Source organism: Barbatula barbatula (genome assembly GCF_947034865.1).
Source record: "Barbatula barbatula genome assembly, chromosome: 22".
In the NCBI taxonomy this organism is placed as follows: domain Eukaryota; kingdom Metazoa; phylum Chordata; class Actinopteri; order Cypriniformes; family Nemacheilidae; genus Barbatula; species Barbatula barbatula.
This window is the reverse complement of record NC_136785.1, coordinates 3,594,151-3,618,117: the sequence shown is the minus strand read 5'-3', so window position 1 is coordinate 3,618,117 and position 23,967 is coordinate 3,594,151. Positions and strand designations below refer to the sequence as shown.

The window sequence follows — 23,967 nt, the reverse complement described above, 5'->3', positions numbered from 1 at the left end:
ATAGCTTATAATTGCATGAAAAAAATCTACATTCAGTCGTACAGCCATTAATTGAATAGGAAGAAGAGACATGCTAAGCACTTAAAAGATGAAAAAAATGCTTCAAGCTGATAAAAAGGCACAACCAGTCTAATGCTTAAAAATGGATAATAATAATATGTACATTAAATCAAGCTCAAGCAACATCAAGTTGCAGGATGAATCACAGCTTTCTGCACACATTACAATTCGACCTTTATCGTTGTTATACCAATTTTGTAGTAGGTCCAAATATATTTACATTTAATTTATTAACCTACAGTAATAGCTGTAAAGCTAGACATGCACAGAAATATTCGCAGAGCGCAGTGATTCGTGAGCAATTCCATTTCACAAAAGGAATGTAATCTAAAGAGTGTAATCTGAAAGAGTTGTATTCTTTGTAAATCAAAACTGCATCCATTAGGCTGAGATAATAGTACAATTTCTGTGGTTTAGAGTATTCGTATTGTACTGTACGAGTGGATAAGAGAACATGCTGAATTTAAATTGTAAAGCGAAGCAGTGAAATTAACAGTAAAAAGCAAGCCATTAGAATTATTACATCGACTATTATATGAACTCCAAATATATCTAGCCTTCATGAATTCTGTGGATTTATGATACAATTGAATGATTTCATAGTATTGATTTTCTAAAAAAATTAAGCACAACGTGTCAAAAATTGACTTTTCTCAATAAAGAATATAAACAGAGAGACATCTCGCTTAGAGAAAGAAAGACAACTGTATTTAAGTCAAAAGCACTGACTCAAAGCACCTACATTTCTTTACCCTTTACCTCTTTAACTAACATATGAAAGTTTCCATGGCCTATGGTCAAGTGGCATGATTCAGCCCCATGCGCCAAAACATTTAGCCCAGAAGGAAGTCTTAAATCAAAGATCAAACAAGGTCAGTGATTCGCCTTGGAGGATATGCACTTCACAAAGGTACAAAAAACCCCTCTGAATGACCTCTGACGATTAATATTTATTTGGTCAGCTGAAAGATTGGTCAGTACATGGGTAGATGAAAGGAGCTCTGAAAACATATTCATGAGCCATTAAATAAAGGCATAAAGTACAGTCATAAAGTGAAGCTGCATTTTTATTGGTGTAAAGGTCAGAAGTTTCTTCACATGACCAGTGAATGCTATGTACACTCACAGGAAGATTTGTTTTTTTAGACAACCATTTGCTAAAGGATTAAGGTTTTTAGTGCTATGTTATAATAGACACGCACTAACAAACACACATATGCATGCATGCACAGGCACATATAGGCTACCCATGCTTGTACTGTATGACAAGACATATAGATAAGAAAAAGTCTGATGAATGATGGACGACAGAAAGAGGACTGCTTGTGTGTTTTTTATTCTTAAAGCATGCTTAAAGCACACTCTTGTGTCTTTTACACAGCCTCAATTCCCTCCCTGTCTCTGTTCAGATCTGCTCTACTAATCTTTGAGATTGAGCTGTCATTATGACCAGAGAGGGTTAACTTCATATCAGGATCACACCAGCTGTTCAACACTGAACGAATGCAACATTACTGTGTGACACTGTTGTCTTCCATCATAATAAAAACCCTCCACTGTTCTGTCTTCAAACAAGCTGATGTTCCTGTTGTTTCAGGTTCACTTTTTTGACTCAATAACACTAAGACATTTCATTACAGTACCAGAACAAAACCATTTGTTAGACTGTATTTCAATTGGCCGTGTTTGGCTTGAATATCCTTTGAAAACTATTTACAGGTATGTCTGCATTTTCAATAATATGATTTTCTAGTTCTGCAAATGACACAGTATTTTCTCCTGCATAGTATAACAAACACAATCTCACTGCAAAAATATAACTATTTTACGAAGTGGCTAATTTTGACTAATTCATATGAATTTGTATGATAACATTCGTACATTTTAGTATGCATTGCTTTAGGGGCGTAGTTAGGGATGTGGGACATATAACACATTTTTTACATTATACGTAAACAAATCTGTAAAAACAAAACAGTAAAATTCAGTTTTTTACATTGTGGGAAAACCCAAAGTATTAAATCCAAACCATTAGCATATCACCCTAGCAATGAACCTTGACCCTTATGCTTTTGGATTATTCATGACAGGGGTCAGGCTTTGGTTTGTGCGGGCCTGCGACAAAGAGCTTAACATAACTGAGTGTATAAAACAAATATGAAATGCGCTCCTCTCCCAACATGCATGCCTCTCTGGAGCTTCCCAACCCAGTACACCTGGTGAGACTTCTGACCTGAAAACCTTCAGTAAACAGCACTTCCACAGGGGTGGGGAGGGAAAATGCAGAGGCGATCTTGTACTCCCTCCTACAACTCGCTGGATGTGTTTTAGCATTATGTAATTCCACCATCTGGAACTAAGGATTTTGAAAAACATGACAATTGTTATTAAGGAAAAGAATGGCGTTTCAGCTTGGTCTAATATTGACATGGTGTCAAAGGGTCACCTAAATCAACAAGCCTAAATAATCCATTACATTATGAGGAATCAGTATCTTGACGTTGACGAGAGATTACGCACGGCTGTTACTACGGTTTAAACTGTCACATAGTTACAACATTCTCAAACGCCTACGTATAGTCATTAAAAAACCCAAATTGAAAAATCTTACGTCTTAATAGGTTAGTTCACCCAATTCGGCCATATGTATACTAAGCTTAACATCTCATTTTGTGTTCCATAGAAAAAAAATCACACATTTTAGAATGAACATTTTGGGTGATTTATTTAATGTGTCTGCAGATTAAGCAGATATATGATTTCATTGATATCACATGAGATTAAAATTGATCTACTGTATGATCTGACATTCAGCCACAGCTAAGTAAAGCCCTGGTTAAAGCATTAATGAATATGAGACTAAACTGGGTCACGGGATGTTTTTAGTGGCAACATGAGGACACCTGCTGGTAAAACTTTGACAAATAACATTTTTATATTGAGCGATTTAGTGGTCATAAATTACAGTTATTTTTCTAAATTCACTTAAAAACGAGCCTAACTAATGTACATTTATGCATTTGGCGGATGCTTCACGGAACTGGATTCACATTTTACTACATTTTGTGTCAGTACCTTATCCATGACCTATGCAATGCTAACACATGTGGAATACTTTATAGAAAAAATATGAAAAGGTGCACTGCACTGCAGAAAACTGTGGCCAGAATTGACGAAATTAATTTAGACTGAAAACATTTTGTCTTGTGGCAAACCATAAAACCTTAACATAACAAAAAACCAATCTGGAAAATCCCAGAATGTCATCACATTAAATAACCTGACACAATTGAATGTGGTTGGAGATTGTGACTCACTGTTTGTTTTGCCACAATTATATGAAATTACACACACTGTTACTTCAAATCCTGTTATTAAGCAACTAATTTCTCTGCTCTGTGAGATAAAGAAAGAACACAAATATGCTGGAAGTAAATGAACTTCCCCTATCACAATGATGTTGTTTAAGTCTGGTTTAGTCATTGCTTACATCCTGGTGTGGTTTCTCAGGTCCTCATCATGATGATTTTGTGGCTCGTAACTTTAGGATTCTTGGACTTCCGGTTTATTTTAGTGACGTTTCTTTGCTATTGGTTGAACACTACTTGACTACACTAAAAGAGAAGATAGATGTGTTTTTGGATACCCATTCAAGCCATCTATAGAGGGCGTTCATTTGGAATAAAAATGTATGCCGATTAGCACAATAACAACGAATATAAATACTGTTATAGTAGGCCTATGACAAACTAATTTCTAAAACCAGGTTTTATTTACTAAAGCCATGAAGGTTGATGCAAATGATGTGTAATGCACAGTGTTGGGTGTAACCAGTTACAAAGTCATACCTGTGATTAAATTACTTTCCCCTTAAAAAAGTAAAGTAATGGATTACTCTTATTTTTTCGGTGATATACACACAGTGACCTCTGATGTAAGTGAACTAAATACAGAATTGACATTAAAATTCAAAGTCTAACTCTAAAATGCTTTGATGTGTCCTCACGTTTATAATACTTCGGTTGGTTAATGTAAATACTTTATGTAGTTTCAAATTACTTGTTTGAATTAATTAAAATAGCTCTTTAATGTCTATCTTTAAATCACTTAAATAATGAAGGTTGATAAAGAAAGTAATTCAATTGCATAGAGTAATTTTTACAGTAATCTTATTAGGACTAAACTATTTAATGTGTAATTAGTAACTAGTAATGAATTACTTTTTTGGAGTAATTTACCCAGCAGAGCTACAATGCCTCATCACTGTAGTTCAGGGCGTCATACACCTCTTTTAAGGGGGCACAGTGTGCACAACACACGGAAACATGTCCTGTATGTACAAATGCATACACTTAAAGCAATATTATAGAGAATGTATCTTAAGCGTATTCAAAACATCAATCATTGTGAGAATTACATTTGAAAACACTATCTGATTGATACATGACAAAAAATGTACATTTTTAAGGTAAATACATCAGTCTGGTGTGTTTTGTATGTCTTGTATCTAGCATTTTGTGCTATAGTAGTTAAAGAGTCATTATTTGCATACAAATGAACATATCCGTTATGAAAACGAAAATATATTACATCATACATTCATGTCAAGTGCATCTTAATATTTGAAAAGTGTACATTCTTTATGTGTATTATTTTAACTAACATACTACTCTATTTATTTCCAAATCTATGTTTAATATATTATTGATGGTTTATTTAGTGGAAAGTATATTGAACTGTAACATAAAGGTTATTCACTTAAAACGATGCAACCTGCATGCCAATTGCCAAGAGGCGTGTTTTGACGTGTTTGACAAGGGCACTTGTCCTACCACGCAGTGGTTGACTTCCAGGATCTATGATTCAATAACTCTTTTCAATTTTCTGTAAGCAAGAAAAACATCCGAAGTTTAGTAAATTTGCTAAACCGGAATCGCGGTTTAAAACTATTGGGGTGCATTATGGGATTGGTTTGGCTTGTATTTTTGTCGTTCATTCAGCAAGGGGGGTTTGCGGTCTCTTTACACAACTATTTCTAACTAAATATACATTCAAATCAGTCTGTTGACCACCAATCGGCAAACAAGTGTTTCCTCTGAAAAGCCAAGAACAGAACAAAACGACTAACAGACTTTTAAAACAGCACCGATCGAAAGCAGTAGGGGGTGCTGCAGTACCGCTTCAGGGGTCCCGTTATCAAGTTCAAGACTCAAATAGCGTTTTACAGGAATTAAGATCGATTCTTAACCTACATTATCAACGTATCACATTACGTTTAAACATACAGAGATGTGCAAACATAAAAAGATGTCAAGCTCCTAATGTTGCATAGATTTGGATCCAGGAAACCACCCATCCCTGATTACTCCAAAAGGTGCAATAGCTTCTCCCGGTCTTTAAACCGCACAGATTGGGTGTTTTGACATTCCGGGAGTGCCAGACTGCTCTCTGATTGGACAAACGAGCTGTCACTCATTTCCGCGGGGAGTGTTTCGGATCCTGAGAGGAAGTGAATGATTCGCGTTGCTCTTGACGGGAATCATATTGTTGGGGATATTACGCGCGTATTCAACGACTTTGAGCCGTTAAATGAGATTAAACGGGAGGACGCACATCTCTTGTTCATCCTCTCGCGATATGGTCTAAAAGGATAATCATTTTTTGGCCACATACTTCGGTGAACAGGATCAACTTGTACTCGCAGGAGGCTGGGAGACGACACACTTTGCTATTGTTCCAGCTTTTACACGAGTGTGTGTGTGCGTTTTGCGTATGTGTGTGTTAAATTGCCATTTGGCTTTATGGCTACGAATTACGAACCGATTTATGGACTCTCAGAAGATGAAGTAAGTGTCTTTTTTTTTCGGTACATGCTGTGTTTAGATTAGGAACCATGCATGCCTCCCAGCAGATTGTATGTTTATCATATTTAATAACATGGTTTTATTTTTGTGAGGTTGCCATTGTGTATTGAGTAGCCTACATTATGATAAGCAGACCTTAGTAGATCTGTGGGTTTTAAATACTCGTCCTGGCATCCCGCATTGTCTTATAACGGTGTTGGATTGGCAGTTTTAGGGGGTGTAAAGGTGCCACAACTACAGGTTTACTGTCTGTCTATTACTGTCAGATAAGAGTTAAGATGCAAGTGATGTTAGTCTATATCTGCTGATTTATGATTGACAGGTCACCTGGAACATGTTGGGTGTCCCATTCTGCACTCACAAGTGAGATGCTATTGGCACTAGAATTGACTGATTCATTCGTGTCTCTATTATATATAATAACTTATATATATATAACTACTGCATACTATAATAGAAACTGAACTTTATTTAGTGACAACAAAGCAATCGTTTTTCAGATTTTGTCTTTACCAGACACGTGGGATAAATCCAACATAAGGGGAAGATCATTCAAGTGCTTGGTTATAATAAGGACGTTTAGATATGTTACAGAACCGTTTAACGGATCGTTTAGCAACCACAACACCATGTTGTTTATCATAACAGGACCCTTGTGTATTCACAGCAAATTCACATCAACTGCCATGAGATCACGGGAACCACCTTTGAAAACAGGTGCTTGACCCAGGTTCAGCTAGAGCTATAATAATACCTTTTGGTCCTATGTGTTTTACCTCCTCCGTATTTCGATTCTTTAATGCTGTTGGTGATGATGTTGAAGGAAAATAATGTCAACGGCGTAAGTGTATTTTAGTGGCCGTGATCCAAAGGAGAGACCTGAGTCATGTTCAAAGTACAAGTTGGCAATATTTTGGACGTATTTATGGCGGCCGAATCAACTGGCTTAATAGCAGTTTCAACTGTAGTGGGATGTGGCTTGGCATGCAATGCTTTTCAAGCTCTTACGTGAAAGGCACTGAAGCACTTAAACGAAATGTATGAACAACAGATAATTAATCATTTGTGTTTTTGAAAAGCGTCTTGATATGTTTAACGTGCGTGTCAATGTTATACGTCAAGAAAAGTACTTGACATTCCAAGATTAACTTTAGGACATTTTCCTTGAGGAAAGCTTATGACAATCTGCCCAGAAGTTTATACTTCAAAAGAATATTCATCATATCATGTTCTAGTTATTAATAGGCTGACATTTGTCTTAATCCCATAGCTGTGCACCCTTGGTAGATTATCAAAAGTGGTGGCACCAAAATGTACAACTATACAGATTAGACTAATAGTCTTTTCAAGGTAAGACATTTTTATTTGAATGTTGTTTTTCACATTTAATTTCCCTCCAAAATTCCAATGTCGTATTGTCACCCTGTCCCAAGACACAGAACCCATACACACCAGACACAGACGGCACACATCGCTTTTAAATAGCTCAATTCATTAGTATTCTTTGAGCATCTATCAAGTTGGCCGGGAGCCAGCGCTGTCAGCGGCCCTGTGTACCACACAACATTTTCTTAAGTCTTTTGGGACCCCATCACTTGGTTCTCTATTTCTTTCCTGAGGATGTTTTTGCACCATTGTAGTCCTCGGTTCCCATGTCACTGTCGGTACCAGGACTGACAATATCTCCCTTAACAACAGTCTATTACTAACCAATAACCGTCTATGTCTTGAAAAACATCATGATAGATAAGTTACAATTAAATATATTAAATATTTTTCAAAACGATGAATAATGCAATGCAATATATTGCAATACCTTTCAACTAAAAACCGTCAAATGAAAATAGAGCTCAAATTCCACCTGGGGTATTTTTTAGCATTCCAGCAATAGAATCCATCACACATACCAGTAGACACAATTATAGTTTCAATTAAAACTAATACAATTTCCATTACAACCATTAAATCTATAGAGATTAAATGTGTTTATTACCTAAGAATGAGCTATTTCTGTCTACATAGGCCGTGGGTCCCTTTGCATGTAATAAGCCATGTTGTTTCTACAGAGCGTGTTTCATAAATACGTTATCTCATTCGGCGAAGAAGCGCAAACGTGACGACATCTTAGTCCTGTGTCAGTCACCGTAGTGCTTCGAAAGGGTTCGTTGAGTGAGCTGTTGGTTGAAATTTGCGACTGCACCACTAGATGGTGCTAAATTTCATACATTGGACCTTTAAACTAGACCTTGAAATTCAGTTTTCTATGTTTACATCTATACGGTTATCACAGATATACTGTAGGATTAGATACACAATAAATTAATGTCCGTTTTAACTTGTTGGTATGTTTGTTTATTGCCTTGTATTGTTCCAATTCACATAAGCTTTTTCAGCGCTTTAGGTTTGCAACTCAGTCATCAGCCATAACACAACAACATAAAATGTTGTCCTATATCAATAACTGTGACGCTGCATACCTGGCATTAATGTTAATTTATCTCTTTCTCAGTTCTTTCTCATTTGGCCATTAGGTAGATTTGTATCGGTCAGTTTTTTGAACGCAAAAGGCATGCAAATGCTTACTCGATTACGCGCTCACACCCAATCTCATGAGTGTGGAATGTGATACAGCCACACACTGTCGCGTCTTCATTAAATATAAACTTCATATTCATAAAAATACATGAACTTTAGTTACAGCCTAATCATCCATTAGGCTAACATTCCTTGTTGAGGTACCGACTGTATTTTTATATATAAAAAAAATATTTCAGGCAAAATGTACCATCACAAATATAACAGTATTTGCTTTTAGACTTTCTCTTAAAGTTTCAAACATTAATAAGCAGGGTGTAGACAATCGCATTAACCTGCAATGCCAGTTTCAATCATACCTCTATACATTCTTCAATAGATAGGATTAATTACTGTACTTATACCTGAAGCGAAATTCAGCACACACACCTTTATATACTTTTCGTCCAGTGTCTGGATCGCTTTACTATAATATGTAATATCTTGTTGTTTTTGTTAATACAGTTTCTGTCTACACCCTAGTGTCATTCAATAATCAATACCTGTGTATGACTCTTCTGTGAAACAATGTCTTCTGTGTTTGTGCAATGTAAGTCAATGATGCTTGGTTACCAACATTCTTCAAAATATTTTTGTGTTCTGGAGTCACACAGTTTTGTCTCGATATGAGGGTGAATAAATAACGAAAGAATTGTCAATTTTGGGTGAACAATCCCTCAGAAGTGAATGAAGTTGTTGAAAGCATTTGCTTGCTCATGTGGTGTGCTAGTACTCCAATTTTGGAATTCCTCTTTAGAGCCTTGAGCATCGTTAGCCAGCGTAGCATTTTACGTTCACGTTTTGATTTAAGATTGTATCAGTTTGTTTTTATCTGTTCAACCATGCACAAAACAGACACGCTTTGTTCGTGATCTTTGGGAATGTGGCACCTCTTTGGCACAGGTTGTGACGCTACAGTGGTGTTAAAGGGAAATTCAGAATTTGCACTACGTGCACGATGTGGGCTGCCCGTGCCCCCCAACTCTTGCTTCTTGTTTTACAGCACACAAGGACGGCCTCTATGAATCAACCTGGGAGGAAGTTTGCTGTTTAATGGCACCGTGCTTCGAGATAATCTAATGGTTTACTCATTCCTGAGATTGAACTTGAAACTTGTGTTAGAAGATCAGTTACTTGAGGTTGATTTAGGGTCTGCATTCCCTTGAAATGGAGTCATGATAAAGAGTTGAACAACTAAGTTATCGACGACCAGCATCCGTAGCGCAACCGGTACTTAGGGTCCTATCGTACACCTGGCGCAAGGCGCAGGTGTTTTTGCTAGTTTCAGCCTGACGCAGTTCTCGTTTTCCTTTCCTGTGACGTGTTGTTTAAATAGCAAATGCATTCACTTGCTTACACAAACATGCCTAATATAAAAAATAAATGGATTACAATGTAAAAGATTATTATTGTTTACATAAAGATAAAATTCCTGTAGATGGTTTGCTTGCATGCTTTAACCTAACGCACGGGCAGATGCGTTTCCTCTCTGGAAAGGCACTTAAAGGGAATGAGAGACTTTGATTGGTTTGCTGCAAGTTACGCCCGAAAAAACACCCTTTACTCATTAACAGAATCGGGACAGCCTGTTTAGACCGACAGTTTTCCCATTGTTAAACTAGCAAGAGTGGATTCAGACACGCCCTGAGTTTACCTGCGCTGTGCTTAAGACCATGCACTTAGATTGTTAAAATTGGGCCCAGTAATAGTGTTATTGACTTTGCAAACGGCACTCATTTAAATGTACTTGGATATGATTGCTGAACATCTTGAATGATGATCAGATGTTGCGATCGCTATTGTTAATGGCCTGCTGGGCAGAATGTTCATTTCACAGTCGCCTCTTTGTGCTGTTTCACTTCCTGTTGGTTGCAGTGTAATTTAACTTTCCTTAAGGGACACTAAAAGATATTGCAGTGCAAGGTGAACATGATGACATAGACGCACTAAATGGAGTCTGTTGCTCTGTTGAAACCGGGTGCCATATGTCATAAAGGAAACCGGTATGGAAATGCATCCTCTGAGCTCATGAAAAGCAGTTTGTTTAGCATTCAAATGATGTAACTGCTAACGGTTGCTTGGATAAATCAATACAAATGCTTTGTGTTTAGCCAGGTTAAAAACGATGAGCGTGTAACGTGAGATGTGCATTGGAAATTACCCCAGCGCATTGACGTGCAGCGAGAGGCTGCTGCTTCGAATTGGATTTGAGCACTTTTGAATCACATTCATTGGAGGATCTGACCGTATGTTATGTCATACTACCTTTGTACAAATGAGGAATCATTTTTTTTATATGGGTGTTGCAATGATTAATTATAATCAAATGTATTTAAATTATTTATTTACTTACATATTTTTATATAATATTATTGTTTTATATTTTATTACACCTATTTTGTCTTGGTTATTTGCTTGCCGCACATGATGTGTGACTCATGTTCCGTTGTTGTTTATGCTACTATGTTTGCAAATATTAAATTTGAGGGTAAAAATAACGCGTTTATTGGTATTTTAACGAATCACAAACACTTTCGCCTATTGTAATTATTATATTGTAAATGTAAAATGAAATTTTAATATTAATAGTTAATGAATTTTTTGAAATGGAACCTGCCCATATATTTTTGATCCAGAGATGCGTTACTGTTTTGCGCTGTTATTTTAAAGGTCCAACGTGTAATTCTTTGGAGGATCTGTTGACAGAAATGCCATGTAATATGCATAACTATGTCTTGAGAGGCATATAAAGACCTTACATAAGGAAGCGGGGTACCTTAGAATGAGCTATTTCTATCTACATACACCGTCGGTCCCCTTGCATGGTTCACCATGTTGTTCTTACGGTATCCCTATATGTTATCTCCTTCAGCAAAGAAGCGAAAACGTGACGACATCTTAGTCCTGTTTCAGCCACCGTAGTGTTTTGAAAGGGAGGCTGGAGGGGTGGAGTGAACCGTTGGTTGGAATTCGAAACCTCTCTGCTGGATGCTGCTACATTTCATACTGGACCTTTAAATCAAATGAAAGTGGATATCTTGTTGCTGGAAATTGAAATTGACCTCCACTTCAGAGACCCTGGCAAAGCATGGTTTCACAATTCAGAGTTAACACGATGATGTATGACTTTGAAATACCAAACCTGTCACGGAACTAATCGCTGGGCGTTCGCAGGAAGCCGGTCAGAGCCGATGTTAATCCTAATTATCCAGCCTGACGGCCACAACCTGAGTAATACTTTCCTTCCATTTTATGTGTAAGCCCTGTTGCTCTGAGACTTCATATTATACCAGTCAAGCATGTTAATAGGGTTGCAGAAAAGCCATTTGAGTTTATAAATAGAGTATATGAACGCAGCTGGTATCCCCTTTGTTGACATAGTACACAAAACACGTGATTTTGATTGGATGAGTCCTTTTGCTGATGTTTACAGTAAACAGTTTGTTGGGAGCGTTGTAACCTAGTGGTAACCCAAGTAACCCAAAAATGAAAATTCATCACTTACCGTCATGCCATCTCAGTTTTATCTCTTCCTTTTTTCTAAATTATAATATACCCACTGATGTCATTTGGATTATTTAGATATATACTTTACGTTGTGACTAAAAAAGATCCCTATACTATGAGTCATACATTTGGAAATTGGGATCGCATGAGATAACCATTCCATTAAAATCTTTTTAATCTTTTTTTGGCTTTTTGTCTGATCATTTTGATTGAGATTTTAATTGCACACATTAACAGTCATACAGCCATTAAAAGGTTAGCAATGCATGTCCTTTTACAAATAGTCGAGTCCTCTTCTGCACCCTTAACACAGGCCCTGGTCTCCATTAGCATTACTGATGAATTATTATCATCTCTGTTAGTGGACTCTGTTAGGTTTCGTTTTGATTGAATTAGTATTGTTTTGTTTTATTAGGGCTGTCACATCCAGAATGAAGGTTTGTGTACAAAATATATGTCTGTGTACTGTGCATATGAATTTTGTACTTATAAACACTAAAACATACACAAACATGTTTATAGTCTATATTTAGGATATATTTATATTTTTTATATATATATTTCCCTAAATGGTTCATACATTTTATATATACAGTATGCATGTATGTGCATTTGTTATGCTCAGTAAACAGACATGTATTATGTAAACACAAAAATGTATTTTGGATGCGGTTAATCGACATTACTCTATGATTTTTATTGAAAATACATGAAGAATGATCAGGAGTGCGCAAGGCTATAGGAAGATTTACATTCACACAAAGATCCACACCAACGGAAGATGATGCAGTTTTTATAAGCTCATCCTCGCTGTCGTTTCACATATTAAACGAACAAGCCCTCCAAATTTGGATTTTTATTGCGGTCTATGTTTTATTGTTCATCCACTGAAATAAAATCGGCCAATATTATCGCCCCTCTGGATTGCCATGGTGTGGGCACATCTTTTCTCTTAAATCCACATTTTATAACTTTATACCTATAATCCCTGGTGTTAACAGACCTTCAATTATTTCAGCGGATTTCATTGGTTCTGAATGTAACTGTGGTACACCTATACAACTAAGTTTCCGCATAGTATCAATGTGGATGTTGTTGGGAGAACAAGGGATGTTACTGTACCGGTTACATTATTTCTCACAGGAGTGAATGGAGTTTCTGCTGTTCTTTGAGTTTTAACTGGGTGTATTTTTTAAAGGTGTGTCATAACATGTTTTGATTATGATGAGAACAGATAAACTTCTTGGCAGAGATGAAGGATTGTGGGGCGAAGGCAGAGTTTTGCCTTCAAATGCAACTTATTGCTTTTCTTAACACACTCGTCTAACCATGACGTGTTGTGTATTTTAATTTCCTATATTCAGAATAGTTGCTTTCCACACGGAATCTCCTTATTGTTTGCATATCTTATTAAAAAAGCATCCATCGGCGAGGCCCACCTGATACTCTACTTAATTCTCACCTCACCCGAGCTCACGTTGTACTGAAATAATCAGGTCAGAAACAGAATGAATTCAGACGGGTTTGCTGTTTTCTTGCGTCTGCCAGTTATGCAGAATCGCAGACAAATATAGAAGAGGAATTTCAGACACGCAGGAAGCAGAAGTGGATAAAAGTGGTGTAAGAGGGCCTTTCTCACCCTCTTGACGCCCTCAGCAGTGGGTCATTTCTGGAATAGTTCCATGTAAATGCAGAGAGGGTGAATGATATGTTCATTGTGCAATAGTGAAGGGAATGAATCACTTTTGAGTGTGAAATTGGTGATTTTGTTGGTGTGAAGCGCTTGTACAGAGTGGGAGTGGGAAATGTTCGTATCTGCTGGAAAGTTTATTTATGGGTTGCCAAACAAAGAGTGCAAAAACTTTAATATGTGTGTTTCTCAAGGGCTTTAATTTTCGGTGCCAGAGTTTGTATTGGAGACGAAGTAAGGATACAATAGAACAAGAGTAGTTTATCTTTCAAAAGTCTTTATTGTTCAAACCATATTCTCATTGCATTAATGTAGTTTGGATTGTATTGACATCAAATTTCTATAGAATGATATGTTGTTATAATAATTAGATTTGACATGTTTTTTGGCATCAACAACAAAAGATTACAAACCAGTTTACAAGTTGATGAGCAAGTTTATTTTGTTATGCACATTTATATGGTTGCTTGCATTTAACTATTTGCGTTTTGCTCTTTATTTTCCGCTTCCTTTCTGAGACCTTATCAAAACAAACCTGCAATTCATTTTTGGATTACAACCCACTAGTTAGGAACTGATATCTAATTTAAATCACATTATTCACCCCAAGATAAAAAAATGGATTGATTTAAGGTTATGGTGAAGTCCCAACTTTGTCTTAGATGCTACTATAACATTGGAAGAGTTCCAGTAATGAACACAAAAGCTTTCTGCTTGTGGACGGATAAAGTGAAGTGAGGTTAAAATCAGGATGCTCAGGATCTTAAATTTAGGCAACGAGATGGTTATTCCATGGATTTATTCATAATGGTGTGTTTGTGTGTGTATTGTGTTTTGCAGAATGAATCTCGCGTTCTTCGTGTCAAGGTCATTGCTGGCATGGATCTGGCGAAGAAGGACATCATCGGTGCCAGGTAAGGAAGAACTACAGGAGGTTTCCAGAGAGATGGTGCTGTACAGCACCTGTCCAATCGGTATCTTCATTTATAAGTTAATGTACTGTATGTGTCTACATGTATGTTTCTTTCTTTAGTTGAATGCTGGGCTAACTATAGGCTGAACTCTGGGGTCCGCACTTATTCTCGATTTAGACAATAGACTTATCCAAACAAATGATGTGTCTGCCACAGGAAAGCGGAACAAAGGCAAATTCTTTGCTGATGTATTTTTTTGTGCAATGTTGCATGTTTTATTTGTTTAACTTTGACGTTTTCAAGTCTAAAAGTCAAAGGTCAGTGAGGGCACCAAGTGGCAAAAATGTCCGTCATGCAAATCTTTCATGCACTAAATCTGTTGACGCCAGAGGGGATTTAGAGATGTTTGCATAAATATGCATTTGCAGTTAAGGCTCTTTAAAGTTTTACATATTATTTGAAAAGACTAACAGTGCCTTTTGTCTGTAATGTCGTTGATCAAACTCTTTAAATTACATGTTGCTAATAAACAGTGTGTGCATAAAGGCAGAAAAAGACTGGCCTGCCAGACTCTTTTATAGTACTTCACATAATCTGACATTTTGTATTAGGACGGATTTATTTAAAAAGATATTTGATATAACATAGAAGCACTTTGTTCCTTAAAAAATGGCCACATTACTTTCCTATTATCCATATCGGCCATTTCAAAACTAATAGACCACTATTCTGTATAAGTCGCTTTTGATAAAGGCATCTGCCAAATGAATAATTGTAAATCTCTATACTGCACAGTTTAATAAATCACTTAGACGAATAAGTAATCTTGTGACTGAGGGGGCTTGTAAATGTGTTAAGTCACATCTGCATCTTGTAAGGGGCTCCCGACAGGTAAATTAACCTTTGATACGAAACCATTTAAAGCTTAACTATTGACACCTAGTCCTGAGAGATTGAACTTCAACTTCAAAGTGGAGGTGTCTTGAGTTTGGCTGTTTGGAATGTGTAATGATTATACCCATCTTAGATAAATACGGCCTTATCAGCTGTTGCCAGTTACTCTCTGTAATGGCTCTGTATTGGTTTTCCCTGCTTAACTGAGCATTACGTTTCCTGCCTTTCTACTAACCGCCCAAGTCCCCTGAATGAGCTACGGACAGAATAGCATATTCACTAATTTGCCTTTTTTTGTGTAATATTTAAAATGATTGACTGATTTTTTTGTAGTTTACCCACAATACAACAAGGCAATAAGTTTATATTTTGTCAAAACGTCATGCTATATTTGCTACTAGGGCTACACAATATCTCACAATATGCATACTGCAATAGTTATGTTATACAGTATAAATTAGGGATGCACGATAAGTTATCAGCCATATCGGTATTGGCGGGTAAATGGTCATTTTAATGTTATCGATCGATAATACAATATTGGCCAATGTCTATTATTGTAATGAAAGGAACAAAAGCATATTGTTTAAAGCCAATTGCCGTCTGAATGCTTTGGGACCTCTTCGTCTCGTTGCTCTGGAAGAAAATCTATCATTTGTTTTTAAATAAACATATCAGAAAAGTTTCAAAGTTAAAGAATGTTTAACTAGTATAAAGTAGGCTTTGTACATGATTTTCAGGGGGGAAAGACAACCAACGGTTACCTTGTTTTCTGCGGTTAATGTTTTCAAATAAAAGCAGTTGTCCACCTTTTGTTTCAGTCTCAGAAAATGTTATATTAATATTAAGTTTAAGTTTACAAATTTACATATCGATGCATCCATGGTATAAATATAGTATAAGTATAGTTCATGTTTCTTTACTTGAAGTATTGTATTGCATGTATATTATTTTAGGCAAGTGATTGCAATATTCTTCAGTATTATTCTGCATTCCTAGTTGCTACAGTTATTGTTAAGACAGTAACACTGTTGTAACTTGGCATTGGTTAACCCCTGTCAGTAAAAATACAAAATTTCTTGTTCTTGTTCCGAAGAAACTGTGAGGGATGAAACTGAGCTAAACTCAATGCCAAGACTTAATGCTATTCTGGGTGACTGCCAGGCCATTGCTTTGTGTAAGTGGTTGTTAGGGCCTGGGTAGGTGGAATCTACGAGGTGCTGGCCCAAATCACACAAGCCCTACTTCTGTATTCTTGTCTCTAGTCGGCTTCCCTCTTATGATGCGAGGGATTCATTTTAGTCTGATTATCAAGTCATCCATCAGCGATAGTTTTTAGGTAAAATTGCTCAGAAAAGTAAAAGCATGCTTGGTTTGAAGTAGGGGTGACACGATATACCGGTAATGGCAATAATAGTGATATCAAAAGCAATGATTATAGATACGGTGTTAATTGTACACTTGATAATAGTGTAAATAATTCAACACCGTTTCAAGTTTTGCACTAATAACCGTAATGATGACAGACTGTCTCTCTAATCTTTACACTTGAATTTTAATTGTAATTTGTTGGCCCAAAAAAAGAGAAAACATATTTAACATGAAGCATCATTTGGTCACTATAACCGCGAAGTTAAAAAGAACCTGATATCGTGACATCTCTTGTTTGACATCTCATTCTCCCTGTATCATAAATGATTAGTATTATGGGTTTGTTTACATCCCCAACCCAGAGTATGATACATGGTTACAGTATTACTCAACGTTGCAGCTTTTAAGGAAGACTAGAAGCCAATAAATGCTTTCTGCTTGTGTAGTAGCTCTCTTTCATCTCTGCCTGTCTTTGTGTCTGTCCTGTGGCGTAGACGTCACTGTTCCTTCTGTTGTAACTGTGCTGACTCCATCAGGCTTGTCTGCTCCGATCACAGTGTCCCATTGTGTGTGTGCGTGAGCGTGAGGTGCTCACCTGTCAGCATGAATGTGGGTATCCCATGCATGGCAGTAAGTACAGCATCCTGCTGGCTGTAGACACACATTTACCGGCCTCAAATCTATTGTTTTGCTTGTCGTTTTCAACGGATGGTAAAAGACAAGTCTTGCAATTTAGTACTTTTTTCCACTTTATCTCTGTCTGCTTTGCATCTGGCATGTTCGGTTTATGAGGAACATGTGGCATATTTGCTAATTGTAAAGGGAATACAGCTGTGCAAAAGAATGCCATGTGGCACCATCACAGAAGTCTGAAAAGAGAAAATAAAGAGAGTTTGACACTACCTCACCCACAATGTATACGCCCGACATCTCATCTCCCTAATTTGACATTTTTGGCCTGAGATGACCCTTCTTTGTGTTGTTTTGAACTGTGACAGGTTTATAAATTAGTGAAAGAGAAATGGTTGTCGGTCAATAGCATGTTCACACACTTCTTTTAAATGCACTGGACTTTATTGACTTGATTTCTGGAAGTCTTTAACTCTACAGGCAGCATAGTGTTTTTAGTGAGCCCCCTTGTAGATTATGGGAAAATCTGCTTTTTTAAAGAAAGAGCGAAAAGGGAAGGCACACGACATCCTGCCTCTGGCCGATTTAAGCCTGATATAAAGCATGTTTCTGTAAGTTATTTTGGCAGCGAGTGCTACAGACAAGTGTGAATTTCCTGTTCTGGAAGTGAAGTATTTTCATTTGGAGATGATGTGTGAATGCGAGAGTGTCAGAATGCGAGCGTTTTATGTGCAATAGGCCAGAAAAGAGTATGAGTATGAACAAAAAAAGTTTAATTTGTTAAATTGTGTGTTTGTTTTTCTTTCTTTCAAAATACAAGTGTAGAAAGAAAGAGACTTTTTATAACCATGTGTCTCTTAAGGCAAAATGTTAAACAGGTGCAAGACCATCACTCTGTTAAAGTGTCAATGCTGGGCTATTTATGATATATGAATGTGCGTATTATTAACACAAAATTATCACATTTATTAATAATCACAGTTATAGTCAATACCCGTACACACCAATATTTATATAAACTTTGTATCATTCATTGGAAATAACCATTTATGCAAGGTACAAGTTGAAAACTGACATGAAAACATATCCTTAAGCTAGGATTTTCGCACTGTTTGCTATCGTTTTATTTTATTTATAAAATAAAGTTTGAGTTAATTTATTTGTGTTGCATTAAACTTTTTGTTGTTGTTGTGAAACCCACAACATTCAGTTGGTTTTGGCTTTCTAGTTTTATTTAGGCTTATTTTGTCCCATGTCTGTTTCAGCAATTCCCTGGTCATTTTAGTGATCTGTTGTTTTAACTACATAGAATTTAAAGTGCAAGCGAGCCAATTTTACTAGGACCTCTAGCTGTATTGTCATTTGACAGCAGATTTCTATCAGCTTTGAAAGTCCTTGAAAATGTCTTTATGGCAGACAAACTGCATCTTTATCGACCGTGAAGTCTGTAATCCTGATAACCTATAGTTTACCTGACTTTGCAGCTTTGAGCTGAAGGCTGTATCATTGTATGGTCCATCTCAGAAATCCCCTTTTGTTGTGAAATTCCCTTTCTTTCCTCTGTAGGGTCTGCTCATTGCACACAATGGAGCACTGAACCAACTCCCCCTGACATAGTCGCTCATCTCTATAGTAACGGTGTGCAGTGTTAGGGCCCGATCAGACAGAACACGTATTTTGCTGCAAGACGAGCCTCTTTTGAATTGTTTTCCTGGCAGGTAGCATTTTGCGCGCTGCTTTTTTGCGCCTGGCACCTCGTGTTCTTGCTGCCTGATGCGTCTCACGTTTTTGGTGAAAAAAACTAAACTCTGAGCAGAAAAGCACTCAACATCATGCTAGTTTTAAATAAAAGGAGAGGCGGGCCTTGCGACGTGGTGACAGAATTTGACTGACAGGACCGCTGTTTCAGTGGTTAACTAGCAATATTAAACCTCGCGTTTTCAACAGAGCACATTCTGTGTGATCGCCGTGTGACACCTGAGCGGCTCTGTGGCCTTTTAGGCGGTGATAATGGCTCTGTGAATTTATGTCTGGGGTTTCTCCAATGCTGGAGAATGATACCACAGCAGGTACATGTTACTCTTGCCCCATCAGGGGGCCATAACAATGGCTCAAACCTTGAGGTGCGGTTTCCCGGACATTCTAAGGATTGGCTTAAACCAGGACTAAACCTTAGTTAAATCAGGATTTTGAAGTTGTTTTTAAAAACATACTTTACGAAAACCAACTGGTGTGCATCTTGACACGAAACAATCACACTGATATATTTTAACATTCTCTAACATTTAAGTGAAACCGCCCTGTATGTGAAACCGGCCCTTTACTTCTGTTCACACAAATATGCTTTTTATATTTTACAAATATGGTACTTGTATATGAAGTGTGAAACATTTGTTTGTGAAATTACATTTATAGTTATGTGGCAGAATTCAGTATCACTGGAATATTTAAAAAGCAAATAATACTGTATGCTATTGAACACATTATTCCCAGTTATGCTGACTTCGCATAGTGTGCAAATTGTTTTTTACCATAAAAACAGGTTATGTGGAGGTCTAGCATTTTTAGCCCAGCAGGTAGTTTTGTTGTCTGTAAATGTGAGAATATGTTGAACTCATTCAGAATTGTTTAGGTGGGACGGGGGTGTCTGTAAGTATTGTAAACAAGCATAAACATCACTTGACCCTTACGGAGAGAGTAAAGCTGATTCAGGCAAATCAGCAGTTTCCAAACATGCTATTTTTGGAAAACACACTTAGGATTTTCCGTTTGAGCTTTTGTTTTGAGTAAATTTAGTCAAGATTCCATTAAGAGTGACAGTGTATCACGTGACAATCCTCATGTGTCTTTATGCTGTAACCTGAATGCAATCGCGTGGTTTTTATGTGAGAAATACATAAAAAAAGGTTTAATCTATTGGAATCAATTTAAACAAATGTTAATGTATGTGGCTCAAACTTAACCTCCGGTAGACCTCAGCAAGGAATCAATAACTGTTGTGTAGTTTTCATTTAATTTAATACATTTAATATACAATTAACTTTTCATATACATCAAATATAAAATAAATTGTTATATTACTTACTAGCTACTAGCCAGACCGATAACCATGCGCAGAGCGGAAGTAAACTTCGGGCCTAGTGTGTGCGGCCGATGAAACCGTCTAACCATCTATAAATAAGAATGTGTCTACTATAAATAAACTGTTCAAGGCAACACAAAATTGTCAAGATAAGTGTCTTGGCCTGTGAAATTTCTTTAAAACCATTAACGGCTTCCTTTCTTTGTCTTCCCCTCATTTCCTGGCTGTTTTTACAACTTCAAGTTCACGTCATTTAAACCAATTAGATAAATCTCTATGTTATTGGTCCTGTTTGTCTGCCCTTGTGGGGACCAAACAAGGATAGCAAAACCTGAGCTCCACATGCGGTATGTACAGCCGGTTCCCATGAAAGAAACATACTGAATGATGCTTATATGAAATGGAAACATGGAAAAATTCCATTAGGTCAGTGTTAAAATAAAATGATAAATAGGTGATGAATTGATTTATTATTTGTCTCCTTGTCTCTCTTTAGTGACCCTTACGTCAAGCTGTCACTTTATGTTGCTGATGAGAACCGTGAGCTTGGCTTAGTTCAGACGAAAACCATCAAAAAGGTAAGACTGATTCTTATTTAAAGGCTTGTTTATAACACTCTTAAGGTATTATTTTGGGGCAATGATAGGGTTTAAATTGTCTGAATACTTAAGGTATTAAGGATTTTGCTAGATAAGACCCTTATTCATCGTCTGGTATCGTTTAAAGCCCTTTGAAGCTGCATCGAAACTGTTATTTTGACCTTCAACCGTTTGGAGTCCATTGAAGTCCACTATATGGAGAATAATCCTGGAATGTTTTCATCAAAAACTTAATTTCTTTTCAACTAAAGAAAAAAATACTTAAACATCTTTGATGACAACAGGGGTGAGCAAATTATCATGAAAATGTATGTTGAAAGTGAACAATTCCTTTAAGGTTTGGGCTAAAGTGATAGGTCACCCAAAATGAAAATTCTGTCATCATTTACTCACCCTTTTGTCAGAACTATCACTTTAAATGGTTATTCTTAAGGTTTCTTAAGCCACTAGGAGGCATTGTTCCATAGATCTGTGGTGCACTGCATGGGCTTTGAAGCGATATATTAGGTCTTGAATAATATAAAACAGTTGTGTCAATCATATGAATCCAAGACTGTTTAAATATGAGCAAACTAGGTATCGAAATATATCTCCTTTACCAGAGAGGCACGTTTAAAGGGATTCTACCTGTTCCACGGGTGGGTCTCAAGAGAACATGCCCGGGTCATATTTTACCCTAAGATCTAAAGAAAATAAATAATATATGCCAGGGCAGTCAGCCTTTGAGTCATTGAGATCCATTGAGTGCGTAATGGGTAAAGCTTTAAAGGCTCTGAACCTCCAGTGCTGTGACAGCAGACTCTTCAGGATATTAAAAGCTGACAATGCACTGCTGTGTGCAACATAAGCCTCATTGCTCAGTTCTCTGTGTTGAGGGATGCTTAAGAAGTCCTGCTTTGATATAAAACATTCTGAAGACTCCACAGCCTGCAAGAAATCACAATATATAGAGCGTCAAAGAGACAGATGTTTTCATAGGTTTTCTTAAGTGTAGGCCCATTGTGACATTTATATTAGCATATTTTGATATATAGTCCAGTTCTATGTACTTGGTTTGATGCAATGCCTTTTTTCAGGTTATGGAGGCTGTTGCTGTTATGGATGTTAATGGAGATTGGTGCGGTTAAATGTACGGCGTAGGATCGCTACTTAAATCATTATGAATATTTGATTTGATTGTAGAATAATACAAAACCCATCAAAACAATAATGTGACGATGAGAATTGATGCGACATAAAGAAAATTAAACAAAAAAGCTTAAGCTTCTTTAAAGTAGCAGAATTGGCATTTTATAAGGCAGCTTCTTTAAACAAGATTATAGTAGTTCCCATCTATGCTGGGCTCATTTGAGATCATCTCAGCCCCTATCAGTTGTTATTTTGTGTTCTTCCTGTGTATGTCATTTACACCTGGGTGTGATTTCAATAACTAAGGTATTTTTACAAGTTTTGGCACATGGTTCACAGACTAATAAATCTGAAGTATTTACAGCATCCCATGTGCCTGCGTGTGCGAACATCATTGCACTAAACATACGTTTATATCATGCTTATGGTTTCATGCATGAGTTTCATTTCGGCAATTGCACAAGTGTCCGTAAGGGTCCCAAATGTTTTTTTAATTGATCTTAATCTTTTGCAAACACCCACAATAGAAAAATGAAAGTAGAGATATTTTCACAAGCTGTTTTACACCGTGACTAATCCTGACGCGACAGAAATGTCAACCTGCTTGTTATTAAAGTGGTGATGCAACGGTGTGTCATGCATTCTGACTTCTTTACAATATTGAACATGCTATCTTCTCATGCTTTTCATGGTCAACTAGTCAAAAAACGAGTTGGACGTATGATGTAGTATATCTGTGCTCGATACACTCCCCCAGTGTTCGTACCAATGCGTCTCTAATGTATTTTGTCATGTTGCGACGGTCGCATCCGGTGTAGTCACGGTGTAAGACTTTTGGACCCACTGCATATTTCTACATTTTCTACATAAAGTGTAGCAAAGTTCAAGACAAGGAAGGAAGGAGTCGTGAACCGGCGAACCTAAAACAACTTTTAATAAAATAAACTAACAACAAAACAAAAGTAAAATGCCGGCATCTCCCATACGGTCGACTGTCGGCCACACAAACTCAATACAGGCCTGGTCCTCTCTCGCCCTTCCCTGTTGTCGCTCCTCTCTTATGCTTCCGGAGCTGAAAGATGCGAGACCAGTGCACATGCAGCTGATGCTCGCGCCGTTCCTTCACGGCTCTCGTCCCGCCCCGCTCGCCACACAAGTTAAATCAATTAAGGTTATACTCTGTGGACACTTAAATTAAACTGTCAGCCAAACAGTCATGTTGACTTAATGATTAAGTTCTTCTATCACTTAGCAGGATCAATAGAGTCAAGGGCTACTGCACTCGCTGTCCGGACTTTTTCTTTCACTGCCTCCTGTATTTGTCTTTCTGTGTCTGTTAGCATATAAAGTTCGATTCAAGTAGAGTTAATAATACCCGGCAGATCCTGTGCTATATTTTCTTTGTTATAAATCTCATTGAGGGAACAGCATACTAGTCTCTTTTGTGGTTGGAATACTTGAATGAACGGCTCTTATTCACATTCTCCATTTTGTACGTTTTGCACAAATCAACAGTTTTCTAAAAAGAATATCAGGGTTCTGTAGTGTTAGCGGATTCCAGGACTCACTTGTGTGAGGTTAATAAAAGGTCCTCATTCCAAATGTGTCTATGTTTTGTGTGTCTGGGATGGATTTTGAAACGCATAAATGTGTT

The 23,967-nt window shown here is 37.1% G+C and overlaps 1 protein-coding gene across 4 annotated transcripts in view; it reads left to right on the top strand.

Moving 5' to 3' along the window:
- Positions 1 to 5,540: 5,540 nt before the first annotated feature.
- nedd4l (NEDD4 like E3 ubiquitin protein ligase) overlaps positions 5,541 to 23,967 on the top strand; it is a 55,028-nt gene continuing 36,601 nt past the window's right edge. For 3 of the 4 annotated variants that reach the window (XM_079487117.1, XM_079487116.1, XM_079487115.1), the window contains exons 1-3: positions 5,543 to 5,906; positions 14,536 to 14,609; positions 21,083 to 21,164. In XM_079487117.1, the coding sequence (XP_079343243.1) occupies positions 5,862 to 5,906; positions 14,536 to 14,609; positions 21,083 to 21,164 (201 nt within the window). In that variant the 5' untranslated portion in view covers positions 5,543 to 5,861. Of the gene's footprint in view, positions 5,907 to 14,535; positions 14,610 to 21,082; positions 21,165 to 23,967 lie in introns of all 4 variants that reach the window. The other variant, XM_079487118.1, reaches the window with a different exon arrangement.